This window comes from Nerophis lumbriciformis, linkage group LG09, assembly GCF_033978685.3.
Source record: "Nerophis lumbriciformis linkage group LG09, RoL_Nlum_v2.1, whole genome shotgun sequence".
In the NCBI taxonomy this organism is placed as follows: Eukaryota; Metazoa; Chordata; class Actinopteri; order Syngnathiformes; family Syngnathidae; genus Nerophis; species Nerophis lumbriciformis.
Genome location: NC_084556.2, coordinates 12,035,467 through 12,063,406, shown reverse-complemented (window position 1 = coordinate 12,063,406; position 27,940 = coordinate 12,035,467). Strand labels below are relative to the sequence as shown.

At 38.3% G+C, this 27,940-nt stretch overlaps 1 protein-coding gene across 1 annotated transcript; it reads right to left on the bottom strand.

Moving 5' to 3' along the window:
* Positions 1–1,140: 1,140 nt before the first annotated feature.
* Positions 1,141–25,487, bottom strand: LOC133607692 (glutaredoxin domain-containing cysteine-rich protein 2). Its single transcript, XM_061962564.1, has 5 exons — positions 25,231–25,487; positions 17,916–18,093; positions 11,752–11,861; positions 5,114–5,317; positions 1,141–1,775 (listed from the first exon to the last, which is right to left on the bottom strand). Exons 1-5 carry the CDS (start codon positions 25,285–25,287, stop codon positions 1,548–1,550), a joined length of 777 nt encoding a protein of 258 aa, XP_061818548.1. The 5' UTR covers positions 25,288–25,487; the 3' UTR covers positions 1,141–1,547.
* Between the last annotated feature and the right edge of the window lie 2,453 nt (positions 25,488–27,940).

The following is a 27,940-nucleotide window of genomic DNA, read 5'->3' as shown; positions in this document are numbered from 1 at the left end:
AATATTATTTAAAATAAATGTATGTTTAATCTATTATATATATCTATATCATTTGTTTTATTTTATTTTTTAATTTTGAAGTTGTTGAAAGTAAAATAAAGGTAGATGCAAATCAAATACTGTAGAATTTAATGTTTTGTACTCACACAGCAAAGTTGCTGTTTTTTCAAAACAAACAAGCTTATTGTTTTAATGAAAACAATAATGATGATAAAAAGTCTCGATTTAGTCAACTTATTTTCAAATTGTTTGTATTTTTTAATATTCATGTTATTAAACTTGAAATATAACGTAATTCCCTGCAGCCCATTACTTTGGGCCCATGCAACAATTTTGTGATAGTGGAACATTTGTAATATTATATTCATAGCAGTAGTGCTAGTAGTATACATAACTACACCAACTTCATTTCTATTTACAGTATGTAATTTAGTTATTCATTTTAGCTTTAACAAATAGGTTATGAAAATGACACCTTGTTCCAAAGTGTCAAACGCTAGACCTGGGGCCAGTACTGGCCCGCCACATCATTTAATGTGGCCCGGCCAAAACCTGGAAATAATGGGTCAATAAAATATTTCATATTTCAAACTAAATGTATTTTTTCTTGCCATTTTGACAGAATAAATGATCTACAGAAATTGCATGTCTTTATGAACTTGAACATGATCTGATCATGCAACACAATAAGTTGCATGATATTTTCTTGTGAAAATAAAAACAAATACTTAAAAATCTGCTTGTCACCTTGACTTGGGATTTTAAAGCAAGTTCTCCATCAATTTGAGTGTTAAAAAATATATGATTATGTAATGTAATGAATATGATTGTGTAATATCATGATGTGATTATACATTTATGTTCATATATATTCACTGCTACAAGCGGCCCTGTGAAGGCAGCCATAACTGTGATGCGGCCCTTAATGAAAACAAGTTTGACACCCCTGCCTTAGTCTTTTCAATTTAAAAACATTTTTTGATGATTAAAGTGTTTTTAATAAATTATGTTATCATTTAGAATTAAACAAAGTAGTTTTTAAGTTGTTGGAAGTGAAATAAAGTTATAGGCAAAGCAAATACTGCAGAATAGCAAATCCGGGTTATTTCTTTCAAAACAAACAAGCTCAGTTGGCAATGACTTGGGATTTATTTGACTAAAAACAAAACAATAAAAAAAAAGAGACAAATTAGTCAACTTATTTTAAAATTATTTGTACTTATTTGTAGTATTTTACTATACATATTATTACATTTGAAAAATAACCATATTTCCTGCAGCTCGTTCCATCCTCCATGCGACATATTGTGTGTCGGTACAAATACATCATGTTCTGGTGCAGACAGATAAGAATGGCCGGATTAAACCAGTGAATAGGATCCTTGCCCGCGAGGTAAAAATACAATTGTTAAATGTTTGCATCATTTTAATTAAAGGCAGCAAAATAAAATGGGGATTATGTTCGCCGCGTGTATTTTCCACCTGCTGCATAATTCCCATATTCAACCATGGCCTCTATGCGTGTGCCTTTAAACGACCACCGGCTTTCATTGGATCGGTGGCCAAACACGACCGGTCGCCTTGGGGTTGTCCAAACATGGCGACTTTGCGCGGCACGACTGGCACCTCTCCAGGCCGTGAGGGTAGCAGACCTGGCAGCGCAGCTCGCTGATGGACTCGTTGAAGCGGTTGGCCAGCATGGACAGCTTGCTGCCGTGACACAGTGAGCACGGGGCGAGGCCCGAGCCGTCGCAATGCTGGCATCTGGCCGCTTCCTGGAGAACAAACACACGGGGGAGCACTTTTGGTAAAGAGAAGTGCCATAATTTGAAGAAGAAGAAGAAGTAGTACAGTCAGACATAAACAAGATTTTGTTTGTCGCCCTATTTACTATAAATAGTCACGTAAAAAAACTACATTGACAACCACAATTTAATCCGATATATACAGTACAGGCCAAAAGTTTGGACACACCTTCTCCTCATTCAATGCATTTTCTTTATTTTCATGACTATTTACATTGTCGATTGTCACTGAAGGCATCAAAACTATGAATGAACACATGTGGGGTTATGTACTTGACAAAAAAAGGTGAAATACTTGAAAACATATTTTGTATTCTAGTTTCTTCAAAATAGCCCCCCTTTGCTCTGATTACTTCTTTGCACACTCTTGGATTTCTCTCGATGAGCTGTGAAGTGAAAACCATTTCAGGTGACTACCTCTTGAAGCTCATCGAGAGAATGCCAAGAGTGTGCAAAGAAGTAATCAGAGCACAAGATGGCTATTTTGAATAAACTAGAATATAAAACATGTTTTCAGTTATTTCACCTTTTTTTTTGTTAAGTACATAACTCCACATGTGTTCATTCATAGTTTTGATGCCTTCAGTGACAATCTACAATGTAAATAGTCATGAAAATAAAGAACACACATTGAATGAGAAGGTGTGTCCAAATGTTTGGCCTGTACTGTATTCAATAGTTGTGCTTATATTCAAGATAATGTACAAAGTTAAAAAAAAAAATTAAAAAGTAAGTTTTTAGGTCAAAAGGGAAATGTGTGAGGTATCGTGAAGCCTATTCAAAACTGCTATATGCCACGTCAACATTAATTGGGAAAATAAACAAAAGACAATAAATGGGAAAAATACAATGTTCTTCAAACATTATATGTTTAGGGAAAAGATTCTTCTATGATAAAAACTTTACAATGCGGCCCGTTTTGTAAATACAGCTGTAAATCTGTCACCATGATGGGCGTCGGAAGCAATGCTAAATTAGCAATTATCACTACGGGCTTTTGAATGGACGAGGTCGTAACGCTTTTAAACTGAACTAAAAATATTACAATAGGCCACGGATGAATAAAAGTTTTGCCGACACAAAATATGATTGCATCCATGAGACGATTGAGTGTGGCCACAAAACAACGGCACAGAGCGTTTATGCCAGGGGCCGGCCCTAAGTGCAGTAGTTATGACACTTAAATGTTTTATCTCTCTTCCATCTCGAGACGCGTGATTCGTGAAGAGTTGAGGGGACGTCAGTTGCTAAGAGTGGTCGCCGTCCATAAATCAGCCATAAATCATAACAGAATATACTGGAAGTCCCATTTAGATAACTCTTACATTACTGTACAACTATCTCTGATTCACTTAATTGGCCAAAAGCATCATATAAATACTCCTTACTTTGACAGAGCAGGCACTGAAGAAAAACTATGAACAGACGACAAATACACCGCAATGATTGACAGCACGTAGTATGTGTCACCATCTTCCATGACAGTTTTGGACTTGTGTTTGTTTTCCTTTGCTTGGTGTTATTTCTGGTTCAGCGGCTCTTGTTTTCTTGTTTCCACATTGTTGCCTCCCTCACTGGTCCCTGATTGGCAATCAAGAAACACCAGTGCCTGGTTTCTAGTCAGGATGATTTATATACCGTCCAGATCATTGTGTAGTGGCTACGCTACTGAGACGGGTGTTTTTTTGCTATCACAACAAGTGAAGTGTCTTGTGCACTCTCTAGCTGCATTATATTTTTGTGTTAATAAATAAATGTTTTACCTGCACGCCACCTGCTGCCTCTGCATATTGGGGTAATTTTGCAAAACAATGCTGCCAGCTTGTGAAAGCAAGTAGCTGTTATTTGCGCCGGCGTCAGGTTTTTACAGCTAGAGAGACCATTCCATTAGGAATGCGGTTGTAAACCAAAGAAAAGAAAATGTTGGGTTCTGGTGGTGTTCTCACTATGTGGAAAGGACAGGAAGAGTGCAGGTAAGAGTCTTTAAATCCAGTAAGGCAAAATACAAGCAGCGTTGTGCTGCTGGGAAGCGCACGGGAAACTCAAAACAAACGTGACCAAGCGAAAGTTAGCACAAGGCTAGCATGGGAAAGCTATTTTAGCATAGCATGAAACAAACGCAACTTGTCGCCTCGATCGAACCTTGATCCAGCAAAGACTGGCTGGGTGAAACGGGTATAAGAAAAGGGAGTGATTGGAGGCAGAAGCAGGCGTGGAAACCGGTGTGTCGAGATCAGTGCACCTAGCAACAAGAAAGGAGCATTGAAAACACGAACCATAGGGAGAATCATTACAACACAAAACAAGAAGGTAATGACAGTAAAATTAAAAACAAGAGAAAGCTAATTTCACCCTGGTTAAATCGCTGCCCTTCGCAGAATTAATTTGGAGGTACCCGCCTGCCATTAAATTCTTTCACAGTTTCTATTTGTGTGAAACGATTGTTATTAATTTTTAATTGTCTTTATTTTAGCTGTTATTTTATGTTTGTCAATTATATTTATTCATATATTTTATACAACTGTACTACAGGTATATTAGATGCCGTTTTAAGAGGTATGTCCAGATTGGACCTATTGATGAATTACCATGAATTGATTAACTTATTGGGGTGCTACCATTTAGTGGTCAATTGTACGGAATATGTACTGTACTGTGCAATCTACTAACAAAAGTTTCAATCAATCAATCAATGATTTCTGAGTAACCCAAAAAGGAAATAACAGTGTACTTTTTTCAAATGTATTTCTGCCGAATCAGCTATAAATTCCTGTTTCCAGCAGTTTTACCACCGCGACAGAAGGCCACTGTAGAGCACGCCACATTTTTTCCGACTTGCCCAGAGGCTCGACGATGCCTCTGCATAATTTATGTCACCATAAGTAGCCCGTGTAGTCCACATTGTCTTCCTAAAAAATATATATATTATATATATATATATATATATATATCTGCAAACACTGTGCCGTGTGCTCTGAACACAAAAGAAGATTAACTACCGGACTTGTGTGCAGGCGAGACAAAGAAGAGAGAGGGAAGGGATTGCCAATTTGTAGAAGAAAAAAAATGAGATGAACTTTCTTTTTTTTTTGCACTTGTGAGTGGGTGGGGAGTGCTGCAAAAAACATTGCAAGGGATGTGAGGGTGAGAGAATAAGCAGCCCTGTGTGAGCAGTTTGACATTATGGGATGTAACGCGGTGTGTAATCTCTTTAGAGGGAACATGATTGAGAGAGCGGTCAAGAAAAGAACACGCTACTAAATACTGCTAGCACCCTGCTGAGAATACTCGTGGGCAAGGATCGTTACCTCCACCTGTTTCTGCTCCCCTTCCTGTGTACTAAGAACTTTAGGTCGCCTCCTGCTCACGCGCTCACGAGCCTGCGTGTAGCCCTCCGAGACCACTGGAGGCGCCGTGTAGTGGCGCACCATTTCAGCCTTCTTCATTGGTGCTCGTATAACGCGCAGGTTGCTGGTGTAGATGATGATCTTTCCGAAGTCCAACACCGACGACTGAAGGGGGAGAACAGAATACAGGGATAAATTATATATTTTTGTATTTAATGCAGAGCAGGGATTTCCTGGTCAGACCCGAGTTTGCGAATCGAAGAGCTATGTGGTGTGGCTTGCATATTGTCGTCGTCAAATGGGAACTCACGTGGCGCCATGTTGGTTTGTAATAAGCACAAAGGAACATATTTTTAATTTTAATTAGCAAAAATCTGCAGGGCAAACATAGTTTTGGTTACACTTTTGATTTATATTTATTGTATTTATATATATTATATCTATTATACTATGGTTACAGTTTTAATTTAATTTTCCGCTTTGTTCGCGACAGACAAAAATTCAGTAAATAGCCATAAATAAAACAAGAAAAAATATTCTAAAATAGATTAAAATAATAAGTGAGAAATATGCAATATGAAATCAATACAATTTACAGTTATCAAATAATAATGGGTATGGTTTTAATTTATTAAATTAAATGACCCCAAAAGGGACAAGCTTTAGGACATGGGCGGATGGATGGATGGATTACCATTTTAAATATTTAATTTATATTGTGAATAAAAATGTATATTTAATTAAATACTATATTTCTAATATACATTTACATACATTTAAAAATATACATCGTAGTTTTTTATTTTAATGAATTGTAATGTAAATATAACCATATTAAAAAATGTTAAAAGTAGTTAAAATAAAACAATTAAACATTTCATCCTGGTTAAATAATAATATTATTCATATATATATATATATATATATATATATATATATATATATATGTTAAATTATATAATAGTTGTATCATTATTTTGGCTATAATAATGTAAAATATAAATATTTATGACAATAAAAGAAAAGTAGTTTTTTCTGATGAAAAAATAACCTGGAGATACATCCTTTTTTTATGAATATATTTGTAATATTTGATGTAAATTAAAAATGTGATTTATACAATTAAGTAATTGTATAAAAAGTGATTTTGTTTATTGGAAAACTTTTTTTTCAATTCAATTTATTATATTGTAAGTTCAAGGTAATAAACTTGATCTATAAACATATTTTGAGTAATGTATTCAATGATATAAAAATAAATATATAATAATTTGTATAATGTAAATCATTTATAACATGATCCATTTATTATATTTTTATTGTAACTTTAGATACAAAAACATTATCTACGAACATTATATTAGTAATTTATCACATTTATTTAAGTATTTAGTTTAATGAAAATGTTAATTGAAATAATTCAACTATTAACAAATATTTATAAAATGTATCAAACTAATTCCACATGTAATAACGGAAGCAAATAAATATATAATAAATGTATAATACGAAAACATAATTTACGAACATTATTTTAGTAATTTATTACATTTATTTAATGATTTTGTGTAATGAAAATATTTAAATAATTAACAAATATATACAATTTATCAAATTAATTCCATAAATAAATATATAATAAATGGTTACAGATATATTTGTTTGTTTCATTTATTAATTGTTGTTTCGTAATTACCTAATTAGCCGGGATAAATCACAATGTTTGTGAAGCGGTGTTCAAATATAGTTCCTTGCATTACACAGAAACTTTGCATTTAGAGGTTTGGAGGGGTTAGTAGGTCAGGTGGGCATCAGCAGACTCCGAAAACAACACCTTTTTATGACTTATCGCTAACATTTATTTCATTTGTATCTGCTATGGTGCAGATAAACGCAGCAATATACATTTTTCTTTCCAAACATGGAGAAATGGCAATCAGATAAGGAGCATATTGTGCTCAGCAGGAATGTGAGTCTGTGAACTCTGAACGGCCTCCACAAGAAAACACCATCCTTAAATCCACATTGCTGTCCTTCGCTGATAAAGGCGATAACTTTCTGTGGGGCGTCTGAGACGGAGCGTGGCTGTGCGTGAGGGAATGAGGTTGACACTAAGCCAGCGGGCGACGTGGTTGACCTCCCTCTAATGAAGCCGCTGTCATGGAAGTGTCCATGTCCTGTCACATGGGCAATTTGCTGCTTGTTTGACTGTTAATTGTTTGCAGCCAAAGCTACTTTTTAATACTTTTTGCATTTCTCTTTGAAGTCTTATTCATAGCCTTCTTCTGTGAGCTTCTTTAAGAAACCCGACAGCAGATAATGTTGTTATTGTGTTGTGTCTGTTTTAGGCAAGTCTATGTGGGACTAAAAAAATACAACTTTATACAAAAGGGACTATTATGATTCTTTCCATATTCTCTACATATACAGTGCATCCGGAAAATATTCACGGCGATTCAGTTTTTCCACATGTTGTTATGTTACAGCTTTATTCCTAAATGGAATATTTCCATTTGTGTCCTAAAATTCTACAGACAATACCACATAATGACAAGGCAAAAATTTATTTTTTAATTCTTTTAATTTTGCAAATTAAAAGCCTCAAGTCTTTTTGAATACAATGTGATTGTTTTAGTTTTTACTTTGAATACTTTTGCACATTTAAAAAAAAAAAACATTTCTAACATTGTCATTATGGGGTATTGTCTGTAGAAATTTGAGGACAAAATGAATTTATTCCAAAAAGTGAAGCGCTGTCAATACTCAACGGATGCACACACACACATACATGTATACATTATATATATTTATATACATGTATAATGTGTCATGCACTGACTGTGACAATACCGACACACCAACAGTTGTTGTTATATTATCTTACGCGGGCCAACTATAAATGCAATTTTGTAAATGAAATAAGCTGCTGTTCTAAATGTGTCCACTGGATGTCGCAATAGCAATTTAATCGTAAACATCACACTGTTTATGTCACGGCGGGGGGTCGCATCTTACTGCGAGGATGTTCCTCCCAGATGCACACGGACAACGCCAGACGACAGCGGAGTAGGGGATGATTTATTGCTCATAAATCAAACACCGTAGATACAAACAGACAAAAACTAAACTAAAGGGATGCGTGCCGATCGCACGGGAAGCTAAGGTAACCACTTAGCACAGGAATCATAGAAGCTAAGGTAACCATTTAGCACAGGAATCATAGAAGCTAAGGTAACAACTTAGCACAGGAATCATAAACTCGGAAACCAGAATACTGACGTAACTGTTGCAAATGCAAACAATGAAGCGAGAGAGGTGAATAAATAGCTCTCTGATTAGTGGTCGACAACAGGTGAGCGTGCCGACCACTAACCAGAGGCAGATGAACCCAATTAATCCCCATGGAAACTAAAACAAACCCAGAGGTGCACAAACAGGAACTAAGGGAGTCCAAAACTAACAGAAAATGACAAAACATGATCCGGGCCACGGATAATGACAGTTTAAAGATGACGTGTTAGCTGACTTTAAGCGCCCTCTGGATTGGCTGCAGCTAGTCCAATCAGCGCAGGTGCAAGCAATCAGCTGCTGCTGTTGTGGCTGGCAGCAGATGGCGGCAGACTGATGCGGTATGGATGTGCAATACCTTCATTGTAAATGATCCACTCGACGGATAAAATAACGAAATGGTCAGATGCAAAGACTTAAGTCAACATGACCATCATTTTTGTAGTAGTTGGAGTTCTATGCAGCGCTCACAATTGACGGCGCGATGCGCACCCTGAACTACATTGCAAAAATGTGTGTTACTTTATACATTTGTAGTTTGTTCGGTTTTATTTAATGTGTAAATTTAACATGTTCACATTGGTTAAGTTCAGTGGTGTGCCGTCAGGGCTAGGAAGACCTTCTCTGCTGGCCTAAAATAACCAGAAATCATGATCATAATTAAAGATAAAAGTAATTTTTTATTTACTTTCCCTAAATATCTAAAATTATTCATATTCTCTTCATGTCATATTGTGCTCTTTCAGTGCTGTTGTTTTTAGGTTAGAGTTATTATCCAATCAGAATTCAGCTAGCTTATGTTGCCATGCTGTACGAAGTCTGCCCGGGGCCTTCAGAATCAACAATGCGGGTGTCTGTGCACCGTAAGTGAACGGACACATACAGTTGATAGATAATTGTGATAGCCATTCAGATCACAAGTTGTTGTCATTAAGGCCTTCTAGCTGGCCTCATGTTGAACGTGACATTTACGCGTCATATGATTGGATACTCACTCGTTTGAGCCGTGGCGTTGCTATGCAGATCAGATCAGTAGAGCCATACCCAGGACCATTAGCGGAATAATTTAATTATTAAATTCATCCGATGATCGTAAATGAATCAAAGTTAATTTTATTTTTAATTTACTTTCCATAGATATATAAAAGTATACATCATATTCTCTTCATGCCGGGCTTCAATGTTGCTTGTTTTTACGTTAGAGCTTTTATCCAATTAGAAGTCCGCTGGCTTGTTGCCAGAGCTTTATGAATTTAGCCGTAGCCTTCTGAATCAACATAGTGTAATCGAACAGAACACATACAGTTGATAGACAGTTGCGATAGCCAATCAGATCACAAGTTGTTGACAGTAGCCTATCAAGGTAGCCTGATGTTAACGAGACTAGGATTGGATACTCACTTGTTTCTGCCACTGAAAAACTAACCCAAATTCATACATGGAAAATGATGAGATAAGAAAGTCAAAATCATGAGATAAAAAGTTCTAATTATGAATTAAATGATAAATAAATATTAATTCATTTAATTATGAATTAGAAAGTTATAATGTGATAACAAAGTCAAAATTATGAGATACATCGAAATTATGATCATTATATTATATTGACTCTTAATCCCGACTTTGTATTTCATCATGACTTAACTGTCATCAAGCTTTGCTTAGCAAGCATTAAATTATTTTCTGTTTTTCTTTTTTACTTTTTGCAACACAAAACGTGGTTTGCATTCAGTAAGAAGGAGATTATTTTCATGCTCTTTTTTCTTTACATATACAGCTTTTTAAACAATCAAATCTATCGAGGCCCATTTTCACCACTGAAAAAATACACTTATGGTAATAATGAGATAAAAAGTTGAAATTATGAGATAATAAATTATAAGCTTAATGTCATGATCGGCAAAAAGCCCACTCAAAAAGGAGTGAGGAAAATCAACTAAGGATGCACACAAAAGTTGTGGAGAGGAAAAAGTAAACACTACACATCAGTGTCGGGACAGAGCCACTGGAACGAGGAGCATGAGTGGAGCCAAAGCAGAGGAGACGAACACGACTGGACAGGTGAACCATCAAGTATTGTGTGAATGGACTGGGGAGCTTAAATAGTCAGAAGGAAATTGGTATCAGGTGTGTGTGAAGGTGGCTCCGCCCCGTAACCCGAAAACCAGGCACTGCAATACAAAGTAGACAGGCGGCAGCAGAGCTGCCAGATAATGACGATAAAATGTCGCAATTATAAGATAATAAGCCATAATTATGAAATAATAAAGTCAGAATAATTAGCTAAAAAGTGACAATTTTGAGATAAAAAGACAAAATTATGAGATAAAATCATAATACGTAGATTTAAAAAAAAAAAAAAAAAAAAAATAGAAATTAGGAGACAATATAAAGATCATAATTTCGATTTATCTCATAAATATGACTTTTTTTATCTTATAATTTTGACTTTTTATCTCATAATTTCGACTTCCATTCATCCATTTTCTACCGCTTGTCCCTCTCGGGGCCCCCAGCTGGAGCCTATCTCAGCTGCATTCGGGCGTTAGGCGGGATACACCCTGGACAAGTCGCCACCTCATGGCAGGGCCAACACAGATAGACGGACAACATTCACACTCACATTCACACACTAGGGCCAATTTAGTGTTGCCAATCAACCTATCCCCAGGTGCATGTCTTTGGAGGTGGGAGGAAGCCGGAGTACCCGGAGGGAACCCACGCAGTCACGGGGAGAACATGCAAACTCCACACAGAAAGGTCCTGGGATTGAACCCAGGACCTTCGTATTGTGAGGCACACGCACTAACCCTCTCCCACCGTGCTGCCCATAATTTTGACTTATCTCATAATTTTGACTTTTTATCTCATATATTCAACTTTTTGACCTCATAATTTAGACTGTTTATAATTCTAACTTACTATTGGGCCTCCATAGATTTATGATTTTTTTTTAAAAAGCTATACAAGAATAAAGTAAAATGTGCATAAACATAATCTCTTTCCATAGTTGCATGGAGGTCTAACTGTATGTCAACCATGTGTGTAGCAAAAAGTAAAAAAAAACAAAAACAGAATTAATCCTTTCATGCTTGCTGAGCAAAGCTTGATGACAGTTATATGTGACTTGTGTGTATATTTAGACTGAATATTTGGGTCAAATTACCAAATGATGCAAGGTGTGGCGCATTAATTTGCACCACACCTTTGTGTGGTGCAAATTAAACGGCAATTTAGACGGCAATAAAAAATAATTTATGTTTACGTTTAAATAAATGTGTGTCTACTACGCCATTCAGCTGCAAGCTTACGTTGGGGTCTCCATCTGTTTGGTGGTTCTGGCCCGCAGCAGCCTTGTAGGCTCCCGTTCCTCTGTACACGTTTATTCTCTGGGCAATGAGCCCTGTTGGAGCGTCGACACCTGGACACACAACAAAACATCTTGTCACGCTAGAGTGAGAAACTGGACTGCACATCTCCTGCTCCCCCTTCTCCAAAACGGCACATATGCTGCATAAGTAGTCAAGGGCAGCAGCGGACCTCATTGAATTTTTAAATAGCAAGTCACATTTACACTGCCGGTAAAAGTCGCCTTTTTCCTGACTTTTTTTGCGTCCTGTTCTGTGTGAAAAGCCACGAAAAAGCACCTGTGTGCAAAGAAATATGGAAAAGTGAAGTTTAACACCTAACACTTACTTCTACAACTGTCACCCTCTGAAAATGATGTATGGACATTCATGCTGGAATCTATGTTTACGGCTATTTAGCCGCATCTCTGCTTAAAAGGCAACATATTAGCCAGTTTAGCATTCCAGCGAACAATTGGAAGAATGTACATAAAGAAATGTGGTTGCTGTACACACTGTAATGAAAAGTAGCGGACCCAATACAAACTCCTGTGGGACACCACATGTAATCAGGGCCAGCCCGTGGCATAGGCCGTATAGGCAAATGCTAAGGGCGCCGTCCATCAGGGGGCGCCACGCCAGTGCCACAAATGTTGGAGAAAAAAATAAAAATAAAAAAGTTGGTACTATGATTTCTAAATACAAAAAATAATCCCACGTTAATTAAAATGCAAAGTAAAGCCTATTTATTAGAAATATTATTTGTTACAACATTACGTAGGTATAGTTGTATGTAAAAAAAAAAAGGTCAAAGACAAAGCTATTCAGTTTCTTGTGAGTATATACACTTCACTGCCGATGTGGGGGGGCGCCACCTAAAATCTTGCCTAGGGCGCCAGATTGGTTAGGGCCGGGCCTGCATGTAATACATTAGTTCTCGGACTTGTGTTGACCCATTTGTACACTGCAAAAACTGAAATCTAAGTAATATCTCAAATAGGGGTGAGATTTGCTTATTTTCTGTCTGATAAGATAATTCTTCTCATGAAGCAGATTTGATGTTAGAGTGTTTTACTTGTTTTAAGTGTTTTGGTCCTAAAGTATCTCAGTAAGATATTACAGCTTGTTGCTGAGATGTTATGACCTATATTGAGTAAAACATGCTTGAAACTAGAATATCAACTGTTGCAAAGCTGTGTCATCAACACTCACAAGTATAAAACTGCTTTTTCAAAGTCATCATCTCTTATTTCAAGCATGAAATAAAAAATCATGACTTTGACTTTCAATTGTGTCTCATACTTAAAACAGCTGACAGCCAAATGGACTTTGCTGTTTTATTTTCAATGAAACAATAGAACATACGTACTCATATAGTAGTACAGTTGGCACAGTACAGCAAACTGACAGTTAATATTTAAACATTTCACATGTGACATTTCAAACAATTTTGAACAGAAATAGTTCATGCACATTCAGGTAAATTCTTAAAAATTACAATTTAAAAAAAATGTGGCCGAGGGCCGGCCTGTAATATATATATATATATATATATATATATATATATATATATATATATATATATACACATATATATATATATATATATATACACATATATATATATATATATATATATATATATGATGTAATTTTATCGATGGGATAATGCAAGAAATGTAATGCCGAGCGCATATCATTATGTCAAGATAATGGCACTAGCATTTACTTAATTTAAGAATATTTTTCAACATATTGAGAAGGTCTCATATTTGTTTTTTCTATCAAAAAAAGTGTACCGTATTTTCCGCACTATAAAGTGCACCAGATTATAAGGCGCACCTTCAATGAATGGCCTATTTTAAAACTTTGTTCATATATAAGGTGCACCGCATTATAAGGCGCATAGAATAGATGCTACAGTAGAGGCTGGGGTTACGTTATGCATCCCGTAGTTGCGAGACCTGTTGTGGCTCAATATTGGTCCATATATAAGGCGCACCAGATTATAAGGCGCACTGTCAGCTTTTGAGAAAATTTGAGGTTTTTAGGTGCGCCTTGTAAAATACTTATTTTAAGGTATTTTGGGGTTCATTCATTGAGTTAGCCAATTTTACTTGTTTTTTAAAGTCTTGACCGGACAAATTTTCTTGTTCTATTGGCAGATAATTTTGCTTAGTTCAAGTAAAATACCCCTAATTTTTGTAATTTTTTTTCTTGTTTTTGAACACTGACTTTTTGCAGTGTACAACCTGTTGTCGGATTTCTATAAAACGTTTTAGTCATTGTGTAGCAAATGTAAGAGTTTTGTGAGGATAATTACAGGCATTTTCAAAGTAGTATTTTACTACCCCAGAAAAATATGTGATGTAGGACTATTTATTATTAATGGGAGGAATCTGAAGACAAAACAAAATGGTCAAATAGTGCAAATAACAATATGAATAAACATTGCTGATTGATGCTGCCACTCTTTTAACAATATGGTTCCAATTAGCATTAACAACTGTGGCTGTAAGCAACCCCCCTAATGTGGTTGTTACTCACTTAAAGGTTGGTGGATTTGAAATATCAGTGCATAGGGAGGAAAACTGCACTCTGTCATTACGGCATAATGACAGGTGTACCTGCATGTATTGTACTTTATATTACGCTCTTTTTGCTTGGGTCTCAACGAAGCCGGTCGCATTTCCCTCCCTCTCCATTTCTCTCCTGCTCTGGCTCTTTTGCACCGTTCTCCGAAAATCTAAACATGTAATTGATAAACTGGTCTCTCAACTCAATTGGCAAGACCTTCTCGACAAGAAGCACAGGTTCGGGGGAACCTACCCGTCCTGGCGGAACGTTTGCATGAAGGACTCTTGGGAGAAGTGGCGAGTCACGTGCCTGACAGGGCTTTCCGTCGAGGACGTGACTTTTTGAGACTGTGATAACAGGTCATCGGATGATTTCATTGATGATCGCTCTGGTTTATCGACCAATTCGGAAGACGATGGCAGCCGTTCCAAGGAACCTAAAAGCTGCCTGTCGCGATGGATGGAGCTGTAGGCACTCGATTTTTAGCGATGTTAATGTCATAGTGTGATGTTGTTGCGCTATATTATGAACTAAACAGGGTGTTATATTTTATTTTGAAGTATTTCTATTATTTTTGAAGAACCGGATGTCCGGTGCGGGAAGTGTCTTTGCTGTTTTTTCGGTTGTTTACTTCCTCTTGCTTCGGATTTTTGAGTTGGAAGGTAATAGTTCTTCACTGCCCCGTGTTTCTTCACCTTCTGTTGTGAATATTCTTCCTAAACGTTCCTAAATACTTTAAAAGTTAACACAATAATGTGGTGCGTACAAGTGATGTGTTGTTTTAAGTTATTTTTCTGCACAATTTCGTTAATTAAGAAGTAGAGTGTCGACTGTGTGAATTGTTTGGTCGCATTTAGGCATGGTATTTACACCACACAGGAGCAGAAATTAGTCCGCCAGAAAGCTGAGACCTGTGTGTGTGTGTTTTGTGTTTCCAACCTAGGTATGTGGATTTGTGCATTATTATTTTTTCAGATAAAACGTTTTTGTTAATGTAATTTAATTTATTATTTTCATATAAATGAATGTTTGTTACTTTCTCTTGCTTCGGACTTTTGAGTTGGAAGGAGCAGAAATCAATCCGCCAGAAAGCTGAGACCTGTGTGTGTGTGTTTTGTGTTTCAAACACAGGTTACCAATAAATAGTGAAAAGACGGCATGGTGTAGTGTCTTTTATTTTGAAAAACTACACAACGCAGACTAAGACTCACTACATTAACATCTCGGAGAAGCTTTCCGCTCCGCAAGGCGAAATTATGTTCAATTTGAGAGCCAGATGAGGCGATTAGATCCTCCCTTCTTCAAGAACACCTGTGATGTTTCGCTCGGTTTTCTGAACGCTGAGCAGAGCATTCTCCAGGGTCTATAGATCGAACACGAACTCATGGACTTCCACACCCACCTCAACCATTCGCTGCTGAACCCCTGATGGTGGCAGCTTCAAACCGAATGCCTCAACTCCCCCACTGTTGCCAATCTCAAGTTTTTTGTGTGCTGTAATATGTGTTCATATGTGCTGGAGGTTTTTTTATGATCTTAAACTAGAGGTCGGGAACCTTTTTGGCTGAGAGAGCCATGAAAGCCAAATATTTTAAAATGTATTTCCGTGAGAGCCATATAGTATTTTTTTAAAGGCCTACTGAAACCCACTACTACCGACCACGCAATCTGATAGTTTATATGTCAATGATGAAATCTTAACATTGCAACACATGCCAATACGGCTGGGTTAGCTTACTTAAGTGCAATTTTAAATTTTGCGCGAAATATCCTGCTGAAAACGTCTTGGTATGATGACGTCAGCGCATGACGTCACGGATTGTAGAGGACATTTTGGGACAGCATGGTGGCCAGCTATTAAGTCGTCTGTTTTCATCGCAAAATTCCACAGTATTCTGGACATCTGTGTTGGTGAATCTTTTGCAATTTGTTCAATGAACAATGGAGACAGCAAAGAAGAAAGCTGTAGGTGGGAAGCGGTGTATTGCGGCCGGCTGCGGCAACAACACAAACACAGCCGGTGTTTCATTGTTTACATTCCCGGAAGATGACAGTCAAGCTTTACCATTGGCCTGTGGAGAACTGGGACAACAGAGACTCTTACCAGGAGGACTTTGAGTTGGATGCGCAGACGCGGTACCGTGAGTACGCATGCAGCTGCGGCTTCCAAACATTTGATCGCTTGCCCGTACGTGCGTGCCGCTATGTGCATGTCACGTACGTAACTTTGGGGACTTTGGGGAAATATATGTGCTGTATGAACTTTGGGGAGGTGAACGGTACTTTGGGTGTGTTGTGCAGGTGTTTGAGTTGTATTGGCGGGCTATATGGACAGGAGGGGGGAGGTGTTTGTTATGTGGGATTAATTTGTGGCATATTAAATATAAGCCTGGTTGTGTTGTGGCTAATAGAGTATATATATGTCTTGTGTTTATTTACTGTTTTAGTCATTCCCAGCTGAATATCAGGTCCCACCCGCCTCTCACAGCATCTTCCCTATCTGAATCGCTCCCACTGCCCTCTAGTCCTTCACTCTCACTTTCCTCATCCACGAATCTTTCATCCTCGCTCAAATTAATGGGGAAATCGTCGCTTTCTCGGTCCGAATCGCTCCCGCTGCTGGTGGCCATGATTGTAAACAATGTGCAGATGTGAGGAGCTCCACAACCTGTGACGTCACGCTACTCGTCTGCTACTTCCGGTACAGGCAAGGCTTTTTTATCAGCGACCAAAGGTTGCGAACTTTATCGTCGATGTTCTCTACTAAATCCTTTCAGCAAAAATATGGCAATATCGCGAAATGATCAAGTATGACACATAGAATGGACCTGCTATCCCCGTTTAAATAAGAAAATCGCATTTCAGTAGGCCTTTAACACTGAATACAACTAAATGCGTGCATTTTTAAGTAAGACCAACATTTTTAGAGTCTCTTATTCTTTTTAATAACATTGTTATTCTGAAGTTAACCAATAATAAATAAAATACTTCCTACCATTAATGAACAGGTGCGGAAGAAAACGGATTGATGGATTAAAATGCATAAAAATGTTTTATATTCTGAACGTTATTTTTAACACTGTGATTACCAGCGGAATTATTCATTACTTATCGTGTTAAGCAATGTCAGCTAAGATTTATCTGAGAGCCAGATGCAGACATCAAAAGAGCCACATCTGGCTCTAGAGACATAGGTTCCCTACCCCTGTCTTAAACTGAGCCCTCCTCATAGGGACTAGTTTATGAGCACCCCCATGTTTACCTTTCCAACCTTTTTTTCCCTGAGTGCTCTGTCAATGGGACGCTCTCTTCCGGTCCTGTATTCCCCTGTCACTGTGTACTGTTCAACTGGAAACTAATTTAGTTGTATTTTTTTTAAGTGCAATGACAAAAAAAGTGCTATTCTTGCAGTTGACTTCATGCAAAAAAATGTTTTAAAAATGCCAAGCTGTGACCTCAGCAGCTTCCAGCCAAGTCATAAGCAGCCAGGCTAAGTGCATCCATCCATATTACATGAGCAAGCGTCGTCGCGGTAACAGTTAACAACCTACCCTGCTGCTCCGACAGAGGCCGGTCGAAGCCGCAGAGCTGCTCCATCTCCAGGTGGCCGGGTGGTGCCATCTTGAAGCTGTGAGGGTATTTCTCCTCGGGGCTGTCCAGCTCCTGCCCGTCCTCGTACACGTGCTTGAGGACGCGGCCGCTGTAAGACGACGCCAGCTTGAACCGCACCTGGTGTATTAGGAGCGGGATGGGCACCACGTTAGTATAAGATTCATAGCGGCGCGTGGTTTGCTTTGTAGTTAGGACGCAATGGTTTTACCGATACGCTTAATAACGATCAAAGCATCATGTCATAATGTACTGTATTGACCCCAATAGAAGAAAAAAGTGAAAAAGACAGGTGGCGGCCTTTGACTCCCAGCTTTTCTTCCCATCACTCACGCAGACACTAGAAACTTGGAGATTCCGTTCAATCATTCTTCATAAATACATGTAATGGCCAAATACAGTGAATTTGTTTTCAGTCCCACCACTGAAAGGTTAGGATGTAGTTTTGGACAGAAAGAGGCAGCTTCTCTTCCAGTACGGACATCGATTTTTAACGCCGCGTCGACTTGCAGTTGTTTAGGGCCACAATCACTAAGGCAGAGCTGGGCAAATATTTTGACTCGGGGGCCACATTACCAGCTCAGCGGTCTTGTGGTTGGAGTGTCCGCCCTGGGACTGGAAGGTCATGAGTTCAAACCCCAGCTGAGTCATACCAAAGACTATTAAAAAAAAATAAAAAATGGGACTCATTACCTCCCTGCTTGGCACTCAGCATCAAGGGTTGGAATTGGGGGTTAAATCACCAAAATGATTCCCGAGCGCAGCGCACGCTGCTGCTCACTGCTCCCCTCACCTCCCAGGGGGTGAACATGGGGATGGGTTAAATACAGAGGACACATTTCACCACACCTAGTGTGTGTGTGAGACGATCGTTGGGACTTAAACTTTACTTTTAACATTCCCACTCGACATCCATTGCATTCAGTCTCCCGTGGGGGGGGTTACCCACATATGCGGTCCTCTCCAAGGTTTCTCATAGTCATTCACATCGACGTCCCACTGGGGTGAGTTTTTCCTTGCCCTTATGTGGGCTCTGTACCGAGGATGTCGTTGTGGCTTGTGCAGCCCTTTGAGACACTTGTGATTTAGGGCTATATAAATAAACATTGATTGATTGATTGACATTGAGAGAAAAAATGTGTCTGAGGGCAAAAGTGTATGTGTGTATAAAGCCTATGTACCGTATTTTTCGGAGTATAAGTCGCACCTGCCGAAAATGCATAATAAAGAAGGAAAAAAACATATATAAGTCGCACTGGAGCCCGACCAAACTATGAAAAAAACTGCGACTTATAGTCCGAAAAATACCGTCCACATTTAGCCGTAAAAATCTGATGTACAGTATGTGTGTTTGGGTCCCTTTTTTCCAGGAACACTAATACCAAAAGTCACAACATCCGATAGAATTCTAAAAAAGTTATGACAGACCACCTAAAAAAAAACGGAATGGAACTTTACAGTTTTTTACTGAATGAGACACCCAAAATGTACATTAAAGTAAAGAAAGTGGGATTCAAAATATCAACTACGAACAATAAAACACTGAATATTAACAACATATGAACATCGCTCACTTTTTTACCTCTCAGACCAGCTCCTCGATAGACATCTTTTACAATCAAGCAAAACACACAAAAAATGTAACAAACAGCGAGATATGAATGCAAAGTGTAATGAACGCCTACAATATGATTTATTATCACTTTTATGCAGACATTTGTTGTAAAAACGCCCACTCTGGTTTGTTCCTCGTCTGAGCCGCTGTGACGTAGCTTACCGTAATAACTCTCAAACGTATAACACTCAAAAGCGCAGATTTCGACCATTGAAATACTTTCTATAGCTGAAGACTTAAAAACAGCACTGCACATCATAATGGCGGCTACAGTTTTGATGTTAAAGGTCTAAAAAAAATGATGTAGAACGTTTTTTTGCCCAGGTCTGCACTAAGCGAACCACATGATCTTGTCCTTGGCTTTTGTAAAGATTTTTGACAATTTATTTGTCTTGAATTTAAAAACATCTATCAGTTACAAAAGACGGTTGTCGTAAAAGTTAAGATCAAACAATTATTTTTTGTCATAGTTCAATAATAAGGTTGTTTAAATCAAACTAGGGATGTGGATATGTAACCATGGAGGTTTATTTGTGTCTTTATTACAAAAGCTTTTTGATGACGTGGAATTAATGTCACTGACTTTGTTGGAATTTTTTACATCAAATTATGCTAACAACTTTATTGAATAAAAAAATTTGGGGAAGATTTGCGTTTAAAAATTCAGTGTAAAAAAAGTTCAGTGCAGAAATAATCATTGCTTTACAAGACCCACTTCCACTAAATTAAGGCTGAAGCAACCGATCCTGTCTCAGAATCAGCCAATGAGGTGTTAAGTTTGCAGACCCTTGAGATTTCTGCACTGAATTATTTTACACCAAATTTGTATACACTGATTTTGCTTACAAATCTTTACTCAATTAAATTGTCTGCATAATTTGGTGCAAAAAAAAAATGGTTTCATAAATTCAGTGTCCAAAAAAAAGCTTTTGTGATCAATACACAAATTTACCTCCATATGTAACACAACCTACACCACCTCACAAAAATGGTGCAGTGCTCCTTTTCACTCACAGACATCATAATGTCATCAATGCACACCTTCATGCATTCACGCACAACGCCAACATTTGGGAACCAGGATGAGGTGAAAGAAGAAAAAAAATTGAATGAATATATTTGCGGCATCATCAGACAGAGTTATGCTTAAGTTTCACTTTTGCACCTCATCGCACATAATTGTGGTGCTTTCAAGCACCCTTGATCAAAGTTTGAAAACAGTGTCATGACTCATTTTTAAAGACAAGGTTTAACTCCCAGTAGATCAGAATCAGAATCAGCGTTATTGGCCAAGTATGTTTAACACAGATGCACTAATTATAATAATATTAGTAATATTATATTATTATGTATCTTATTATCCACTTAATATAATCCTACTCATCTTACCCTATACAATATCCTACCCTAATACCCTACTGTGCAGTATTACCCTGCGAGTGCAGTACATCCGACACTGATTGTTATTTATTACTCCGGTACTCTTGTCTTGTTCTGTATATTGTACAGTATTTTGTATTTGCATAGTGTTTTGTATATTATACAGGATTGCTTATTATTTTTATTGGATAGTAGTCTGTTTATTTAAATTCTGAGTTTTATCTTTATTACCTCTTGTGTAATTTATTTTTATCCCATATTTGTTCCCACTACCGCACCTTAAGTTGGAGTCCTTAATCTCATTATATGCAAATATAATGACAATAAAGTCCATTATATTTTATTCTATTCTACTTGAATCAGAGCATCTCTACCTTACACTGTTAAGTAGAGGGAAACTTGTCAGATTTATAATCATATTTAAATTCATAATGACAACTGGTATGAGTATTAAAACTCATATTCTGGCTCTTTTATATAAAAAGGCCTAATGCCGCTACTGGTTCGCACGCTTATTGAAAAAACATTATTGACGAATTGAAGATATGAACATACATACATTTTTGGATGTATAAATAAAGTTTTGAAAAACGACTTTGTCCCTTATAACACAAAGCTGACCCTAACTTTTGTCTTTAAATATACAGTACAGGCCAAAAGTTTGGACACACCTTCTCATTTCAATGTGTTTTCTTTATTTTCATGACTATTTACATTGTAGATTGTCACTGAAGGCATCAAAACTATGGCACCTATGAAGTGAAAACCCTTTCAGGTGACTACCTCTTGAAGCTCATCGAGAGAATGCCAAGAGTGTGCAAAACAGTAATCAGAGCAAAGGGTGGCTATTTTTAGGAAACTAGAATATAAAACATGTTTTCAGTTATTTCACCTTTTTTTGTTAAGTACGTAACTCCACATGTGTTCATTCATAGTTTTGATGCCTTCAGGGACAATCTACAATGTAAATAGTCATGAAAATAAAGAAAACCCACTGTCCAAACTTTTGGCTTGTACTGTTTTCAATAGTCGTGCTTATATTCAAGAGAATGTCCAAAGTTTATATCAAAAGGTAAAAAAATAAGTTTTTAGGTCGAAAGGGAAATAAAAATGTGAGGTATTGTGAAGCCGATTCAAAACTGCTATATGTCACGTCAACATTAATTGGAAAAGTAAACAAAAGACAATAAATGGGGAAAAATAGTAATAGTACAATGTTCTTTAGACATGATATATTTAGGGAAAATATTATTCTACGAGAAAAACGTAAATAATGCTGTTTTTATCTTTTTATTACAAAATTAATTAATTTCAAATTGCTCCCCACACACCCTGACACTTCAGTATGTGACCCTTGGTGGAAAAGTTTACACACCTCTGAGTTATTAGAAATAAATTGTCAACTTTTTTTCTCATTACATCAAAAATGTTAGCTCTTTTTTTTTTCATTCCTACTGTTACTGTTTTATCCATAACAATGCTGCTGGCCAACAGAACACGAGCTGCAGGCCAATTTAAGTAAATAATTAAGTACTCAGTACCTGTAAACATACTGAATGTGTGTATGTGGGGCGGTGACGTTTGGTTTAGGGCGGAGGCCCCAAAAAGCCTAAATGTCTACGTGTACAGGTGCGAACATAACGTAACACTTGCTTTTGTCTCCCGCGGTGCCAAACGCTAGCAAGACAGAACTACGGTGGTCCTAAAAGAACAAAAAGATTAGTTGTTTTGGGTTTTTTTTTAGCTTAAATTTGATGCAAAAGACTGAACGAACGCTCATACTTGCCAACCCTCCCGGATTTTCCGGGAGACTCCCGAAATTCAGCGCCTATACCGAAAACCTCCTGGGACAAATTTTCTCCCTAAAATCTCCCAAAATTCAGGCGGAGCTGGAGGCCACGCCATCTCCAGCTCCATGCAGACCTGAGTGAGGACAGCGTTTTTTCACGTCCGCTTTCCCACAATATAAACAGCGTGCCTGCCCAATCACGTTATAACTGTAGAATGATCGAGGGCGAGTTATTGGTTTATTATGTGGGTTTATTGATAGGCGGTTTCATTAACGTCCTCCCAGCGCGGCAACAACACACAACAACAGCAGTCACGTTTTCGTCTACCGTAAAGCAGTTCGTCTGCCGTAAACAGCAATGTTGTGACACTCTTAAACAGGACAATACTGCCATCTACTGTACATGCATATGTGACAATAACATCTACGGCTTTTAGAAAGTGCAGTGCACAACTGCGCACACAACAAGGAGACGAAGCAGAAGAACGAGGAAGATACAGCCGTGGCGACGCCGACGACGAGTAAGATGAAGAAATACGCTTGTAAGTTCCAAGCCGCAGCTGCGATTGGACCTGGATAGCCTCCGGGAAGAAGTAGTGGACTACCAAGTGCTTGGCAGTGAAGATATTCCTCAGAAAGCAAAGATTGACCGGTTTTGGGCCATCTAGGGAGAGATGGAAGATTCCAGACTCTAGTGCATTTGATGAAAGCACTTTTGTGCGTGCCACACAGCAATGCATCATCAGAGAGGGTGTTCAGCATGGTTAGAAAAATAGTGACAGAGAATAGAACAAGGATGGACAATTCAACCTTTAACTCAACAATGAGTAGATGAGTGTTATGTGTGTGTATATGTGTAAATAAATGAACACTGAAATTCAAGTATTTCTTTTCTTTATATATATATATATATATATATATATATATATATATATATATATATATATATATATATATATATATATATATACACACACACACATACATAGCTAGAATTCACTGAAAGTCAAGTATTTCTTATATATATATATATATATATATATATATATATATATATATATATATATATATATATTAGAGATGCGCGGATAGGCAATTATTTCATCCGCAACCGCATCACAAAAGTCGTCATCCACCCGCCATCCACCCGAACTATTATCAAATCCACACCCGTCCGCCACCCGCCCGTTGTTATATATCTAATATAGACGATGCAAGGCATTAGTGAGGTTAGAAAGCTTTTGCCTGTTAAAGAAAGGAGACTGATCCAATGCAGCAGAGACATTAAATGCATGCCACGCATTAATATCTCTTGGCCACGCATAAGTGGCTAAGAAATATTAATGCGTGATAATATTATTTATCATTATTATAGTATAATTGTCATTTCCATTAAGAAAGTGTTGACTATTGTTGCCAATGCCCTCAGATCAGGAGTGCGTTCCTCACACTTTGTGTGCGCAGTTGCAGCAAGCAGAACGAGGCTTTTAAGAAGTTAAAAAAATGTTTTAGAAAGACTAGGCCTATATTTTCGTTAGGTAAAAAAAATGTTCTGAATTTATTTCAATGAATATTAACTTGTTAACGTTATAATGCTCAAATAGGGACGAGGGCGGGGTGCACAGTGAAAGTGAACAATTTTGCGACAAAGATGAACCTTTATTGATTGATCTGCAGCCATGACAAAATATCAGACAATCTCCATTGTCAACGACAGGCAGGAAAATAAAGATAAACACATAGCCTATGTTGTAGGCATAGGCATAGGCTCATACGTTTTTAAGTTGAAATAAAATAATAAATAAAAAATGTGCCTCATAAGCCTTAGGCTGTCAATCACGCGCACAAACTTAAATTATACAATAACATATGTATGTCATCCCTATTTAACCAAAAATAAATAATAATAATAAATTACCTGCAACTTATTGGCCAAGGCAAATAGCTGGTCTTTTTTCCCCTGGTCTTTAGTATTCCCTTTTTTAGTTTGTCGTGTACCACGTTTGCTGCCGGCGTTGCCATCTTTTTTTTTTTTTTCTGTTGTGTTGTGGTGTGCTGCAGTGCCTGATGAATAATTGCCTGTTTCAAAGAGTGCTGCTCGTTTTTCGTATGTGGGTAACAACATTTAACTATGTATATATATTTCCGAATTGGTTCAGCCGCCACCCGCTCGATCTATTTAAAATCTATTTTTTTCGTCATGTCACCCGCCCGACCCGCAGATTATCCGCGAACTCCGCGGTTGTGTCCGCAAACCGCGCATCTCTAATATATATATATATATATATATATAAAAAATACTTGACTTGGTGAATTCTAGCTGTAAATATACTCCTCCCCTTTTAACCACGCCCCCAACCCCCGCCCTCCCGAAATCGGAGGTCTCAAGGTTGGCAAGTATGCGAACGCTGCATCGATCAACACGCACCCTTGGCCTTGTGAGGCATTTGTAGGCGTTCCCTTACCAACGTACCTTTCTAGGCTTGGCGGCTTCATGCCGTTGACCCTTTCTCCGTTGTGGTTCGTCCATGGCGGCGGATAGGGAGCAGAGCCAGTCAGTCCATTCGCTGAGAGCTGCGATGATGGACTGCAATAGCGAGAGAGCACAATTGGGAGCGAGAGTCCTGCTGAAGAGCAGTGAGTAAGAAAGTGGGTGGAAAGAATCCTTCTACTTGTGTTCATGTATTGTATAGTGTGTGTGCGCGTGTGTGTATGTGTGTGTCCAGCCTCCTGAGCTCAACAATTGGCCCGCCTTTTTAGGTAAGCACGTTGAATTATTCACACCTGGATCGAGTGTACTGAAGGGCGGAGCAGAAACCAGAGGCCGCCTCATTATTAAATAATAATGATGGCTGCCAAAATAGAAGCTATAGTGTCAGAGCTATTCTGTGTGTGTGTGTGTGTGTGTGTGTGTGTGTGTGTGTGTGTGTGTGTGTGTGTGTGTGTGTGTGTGTGTGTGTGTGTGTGTATGAAGTGTATGTACATCTGTGTGGGAGCTGTTGCACAAGAGTAGACAGCATGTCAGTTGAATGGAGCGGAGTGTGTGGGTGTTGAATTGTAAATATCATATTCAATACCTGAATTATTGCTTTATTTTGGAGTGCATGAGAACGTGGAAAGGGAAACGTGCAGTAGCTCTGATGGACCACGCGGTCGTGTATCGACAAGAACATTGCGCAACACAGCAACACCAGAACCAGCAAACAACAACACGGCAAGTGCAACACGGAATGACTTTCTCACCAACTGTTGAGTAGCAGTGTTTTATAGCGCATGCAGAGCTGGGATGCTGACCACTCACTCGTATAATTCAAATGCAGCTACTGCCCTTTGTGGAGTTAATTAAAAAAATATTAAAAACTATAACGTGAGGTTGCCTACAGCCACAGCTGGCGATGCTAATGTTTTTTGACCCTTTGTTAACGAGAGACCTCAAAGGAGATTTGCTTTTTCCAAACGATGCCCCAGAGCATGTTAATTGAATAGAGGCGATCATTTGAGCATTTACAGTATTTTAATGTGTTGTTGGCGTTTCTATTTTTTTTTTTTTGTATCAAGCTATTATCAAAATGTAAGAAAAATAACAGAAATAACACATAAATAAATAATAATACCTAAAAAAATTATCAAATACACCACATTTTTATTATATTTTACCGCAATTTAAACCTATTCAAATTCATGATTTTATTTACCTAATAAAATACAACTGGACGGACTCAGATTACATAAAATATCAGATAAAAGGAAATCGCTTACATTTTTACCCTTTTTTTGCCATTTTCTTGTGACTTTTCAAACTCCTGCCGCCACACACTCTGCTGTGCGCTCCGCTGAGCGTGCCTCTGGACACGACCCCGCGCAGCTGCACTCACTCTGCAATCGACACACCTGACGCTGATGAAGACTCCACTGCCTTCTTAAACCAGCGTGTCCTGCGTTCCAGTGCCAGAACGTAACTACTTGTACCTGCACAGTAAGCCTCACACGTCTCCAGCTTTCCTCGCCTATGTGCTTCCTTGCTCTTTGTGTTTCCCCTCCTTTGTGCTCATCGTGTCTTGTCCTGTGTCGTCATCCAGCAGCTTCGCTTCATTTCCTGGTTTCGAGCTGTGTGTCTCGTCTCCCCGCATCCCCTCTGGACTTCCTGCTGCCTTCCCGAATCTCGACCTTTCGTCTGCGCCCGGACAACGACGCCTCGCTCAAGCCCCTGACCACTTGCGTGTGCCCGAACCTCCGAGCCTGCCTTGCCCTTTCTGGACTTCCGCATCTGTCTCAACACGCACCTCCAACACCTCCCGGTAACACTCAACATATAATCGCTTCACATAGTCTCACCACACATATTTGGATTAGTTACACACATCATTCCTTTGTAATAATAAATACGCTTCAATCTAAGTGACGTCCCTGTCTCCGTGCCGTCTCCTTCTCCACTGTACCGCTACATTTCTGTTTCAAACAGTTTGCGCTTGGCCCCGCCTTGCTCCTCCTTGTGCTTTCCCTTCTGTTCTACCCAGCTGTATCATCTGCTTTGTAGAATACACTACGTTACTGTATTCAACTGGCGAACGTTTTCATTTGGCCCGCCGAACAGGCTCGATGAAACCATTTGAACTAGGGTTCCTCATATATGCAGTACTCCCACCAACCTGCAGGGGGCAACAGCGAGGAATGTGTCACGATGAAGCAGCAGTGAGGTGAGTAGAAGACGACTACGCATTCAACTCTGAAAATAAAATCAAAACAAATTGCGAATATTAGACTTTTAACTACGACTGGATAACAAAGTATGAATGTTCAACCCCGAACAAGTGCTCCAGTGATTGTTTTCTAGCAGACCTTTTAAGCGACGGACACATTGTTTATAGACAAAAAACAACAATGATAGAAATCTCAGCGTGTAAGCTTCATCACGAAACTTGGTCAAACAATTGTAAGTAGATATTGTGCATAAAGATATTTAGTTTGTTTTGTTTTGGAATTGCTGACTCCGTGAAGTCTTTTGTATTTGTGGCTGTGTTGTTTGTTGTCTGAGAGTAAGTCAGATCAGATCAGAGCTTGTACATGTAGCGCTAAATTTGACCAGTAGAGGGCTTGATGTCTTTGACAACTAGGACCTTTGTACTGACGTTCCCCAGATTGGTGATATTTTGTTGACTGGCTTTGAGCTGTTGCCTCAATGC

What these genes read in the sequence shown, in the direction of transcription:
- LOC133607692 (XM_061962564.1), bottom strand. Translation starts at nt 25,287, where the DNA reads ATGGACGAACCACAACGGAGAAAGGGTCAACGGCATGAAGCCGCCAAG. An exon ending in AAGCCGCCAAGCCTAGAAAG is followed by an intron (nt 18,094 to 25,230) that starts GTACGTTGGTAA and finishes CTAATACACCAG; the next exon opens with GTGCGGTTCAAGCTGGCGTC. An exon ending in AAACAGATGGAGACCCCAAC is followed by an intron (nt 5,318 to 11,751) that starts GTAAGCTTGCAG and finishes CTCCCCCTTCAG; the next exon opens with TCGTCGGTGTTGGACTTCGG.